Genomic DNA, 1,649 nt, shown 5'->3' with positions numbered 1-1,649 from the left:
GCCAGTAAACATACATGAATTGCAACTGCCATGTTTCAGTAAACAGATTCAAAATACTTTCCAGTGTTCACTCCAGAGTGAAGATTTTATGCAAAAGAGATGACTGAAAGGATATTAATATTGACAAGGAAGATATTACTTTACCTTTTTATTTGGTATGGAGTTTGGTTTTGTCCCCTGAAGGGATGACGGTAATATTACTTTCTCTTTTCTTGTCTGTCCTGCAGCATTCACTGTCAGACTTGGAACTTTATGTTGAAAGGGTGCCTCTTCTGATCTTACAGCCTTGTTTAGGTCTGGAAAGAAAAAGATGTCAAAAGTGCAAAAACCTAACCATAATAGATGGATTAAATGTGCGTTGTTATAAAAAGATATTAACCTGCTCCAAACTACATTCTGGAAGGCAGGCTTACCTGTTGTGCTGCTGGAACCTTCATTTTGTTTGGAAGGAGCCTGCAGCAGAAGGCCAGGCAAAAGTGATGAATCGCTTGTAGTATCAAGAAGTTCAGCTGCTAACGGGAAAATAATACAATACTGAGACAAGTGTTTTTCATGATCATCATCATTTTCATAAACATGTGAAAAAAAATCATGCAGTCTTTGCCACTTTAATTTAGACAACCTTGGAAGGCTGTCTACATAACCATGAGGGGCTGGGAAAATTTTGCATATGTCACTTTGCTCCATTGGGCCACCTGGATCAAAAATGCCTATTGTGTGATTGGTCATTTCTTGTTCTCTGGCTAACTGAGCAACAAGCCATAAAGGGCTAAAGGAGAAGCTAATACAGGTCTTACAATGATTGCAAAATGAGGAAATATGGGAATTAGTAGTGGTCTGATAAAGGAAGACTGTTTTCCTGGCATGAATCTTTGCTGTGTATGACTTTTAATTTCAGTACATGACTTTAGTAACTTGTCAGGGCTGCTTCTCATGCAGAACCAAAGTATTCCTCTCAACTCTGTAAAGCTCAAACATAAGATGATGATTCACTCTTTCAGTGCTTCCAGTCAGCTAGTCCCTGCTTTCCTCCTATATCCTCCAAACGATCCTTAGCCTGCATGTTTTCTATTCTATATTGCTTTTGCACCAGTTCCCTCTAACCACTGAGTTTCAGAATTCCATCTCCCATTTTTTTCCCACAGCCATAGTAGTCTTTTTCTAAACTTGGCCTGCTCAGTTCTTGCTCATCTACCCCTAACTACTGCTTATTCCATTTAGGTTTTTCTTGAGAATTTTGCTCAATCCACCCCTCATTCATAGCACAATTCTTCAGCTTTGCATCCAAAGCTGATGGTGCTTCCACATTCAATTATGTCTGCAAAGGCTTCTTCCTCCTGAAGAAGATACAAAAATGTTGCCAGACCATAGATTACCTCTACTGAGTTTTTTAATCTTGTCTGGAGGGAAAGTCACGCTTTCTTTTTTTTGAACTGGAGGAAGTTCCATAGACAGTGCTTCCACATCAGGAAACTAGAGAAAAGTAAGAAAAAGGGCTTATGTTTCTCAAATAAACATTTAGAAAAAGCAAATAGCAGACACACTCCTCCCCCTGCAAAAAAAAAAAAAAAAAAAAAAAAAAAAAAAAAAAAAAAAAAAAAAAAAAAAAAAAAAAAGAAAAAAAAAAAAAAAAAAAAAAAAAAAAAAAA

At 37.0% G+C, this 1,649-nt stretch overlaps 1 protein-coding gene across 1 annotated transcript in view; it reads right to left on the bottom strand.

The window, feature by feature from the left end:
- Positions 1-1,649, bottom strand: part of LOC114062566 (sperm-associated antigen 17-like) — a 13,008-nt gene that overhangs the window by 6,854 nt on the left and 4,505 nt on the right. The window contains exons 5-7 of the mRNA XM_027894152.1: positions 1,377-1,473; positions 414-512; positions 145-296 (exon numbers count right to left, since the gene is read on the bottom strand). Coding sequence (XP_027749953.1) covers positions 145-296; positions 414-512; positions 1,377-1,473 — 348 coding nt within the window. The remainder of the gene's footprint in view (positions 1-144; positions 297-413; positions 513-1,376; positions 1,474-1,649) is intronic.

The sequence above is a fragment of the Empidonax traillii genome, unplaced genomic scaffold (genome assembly GCF_003031625.1).
Source record: "Empidonax traillii isolate 1590-97213 ecotype Southwest subspecies unplaced genomic scaffold, ASM303162v1 scaffold418:size511083, whole genome shotgun sequence".
Taxonomy (NCBI): domain Eukaryota; kingdom Metazoa; phylum Chordata; class Aves; order Passeriformes; family Tyrannidae; genus Empidonax; species Empidonax traillii.
Note: the sequence above shows the minus strand (reverse complement) of the source record. Positions and strands in the feature narration are given on the sequence as shown.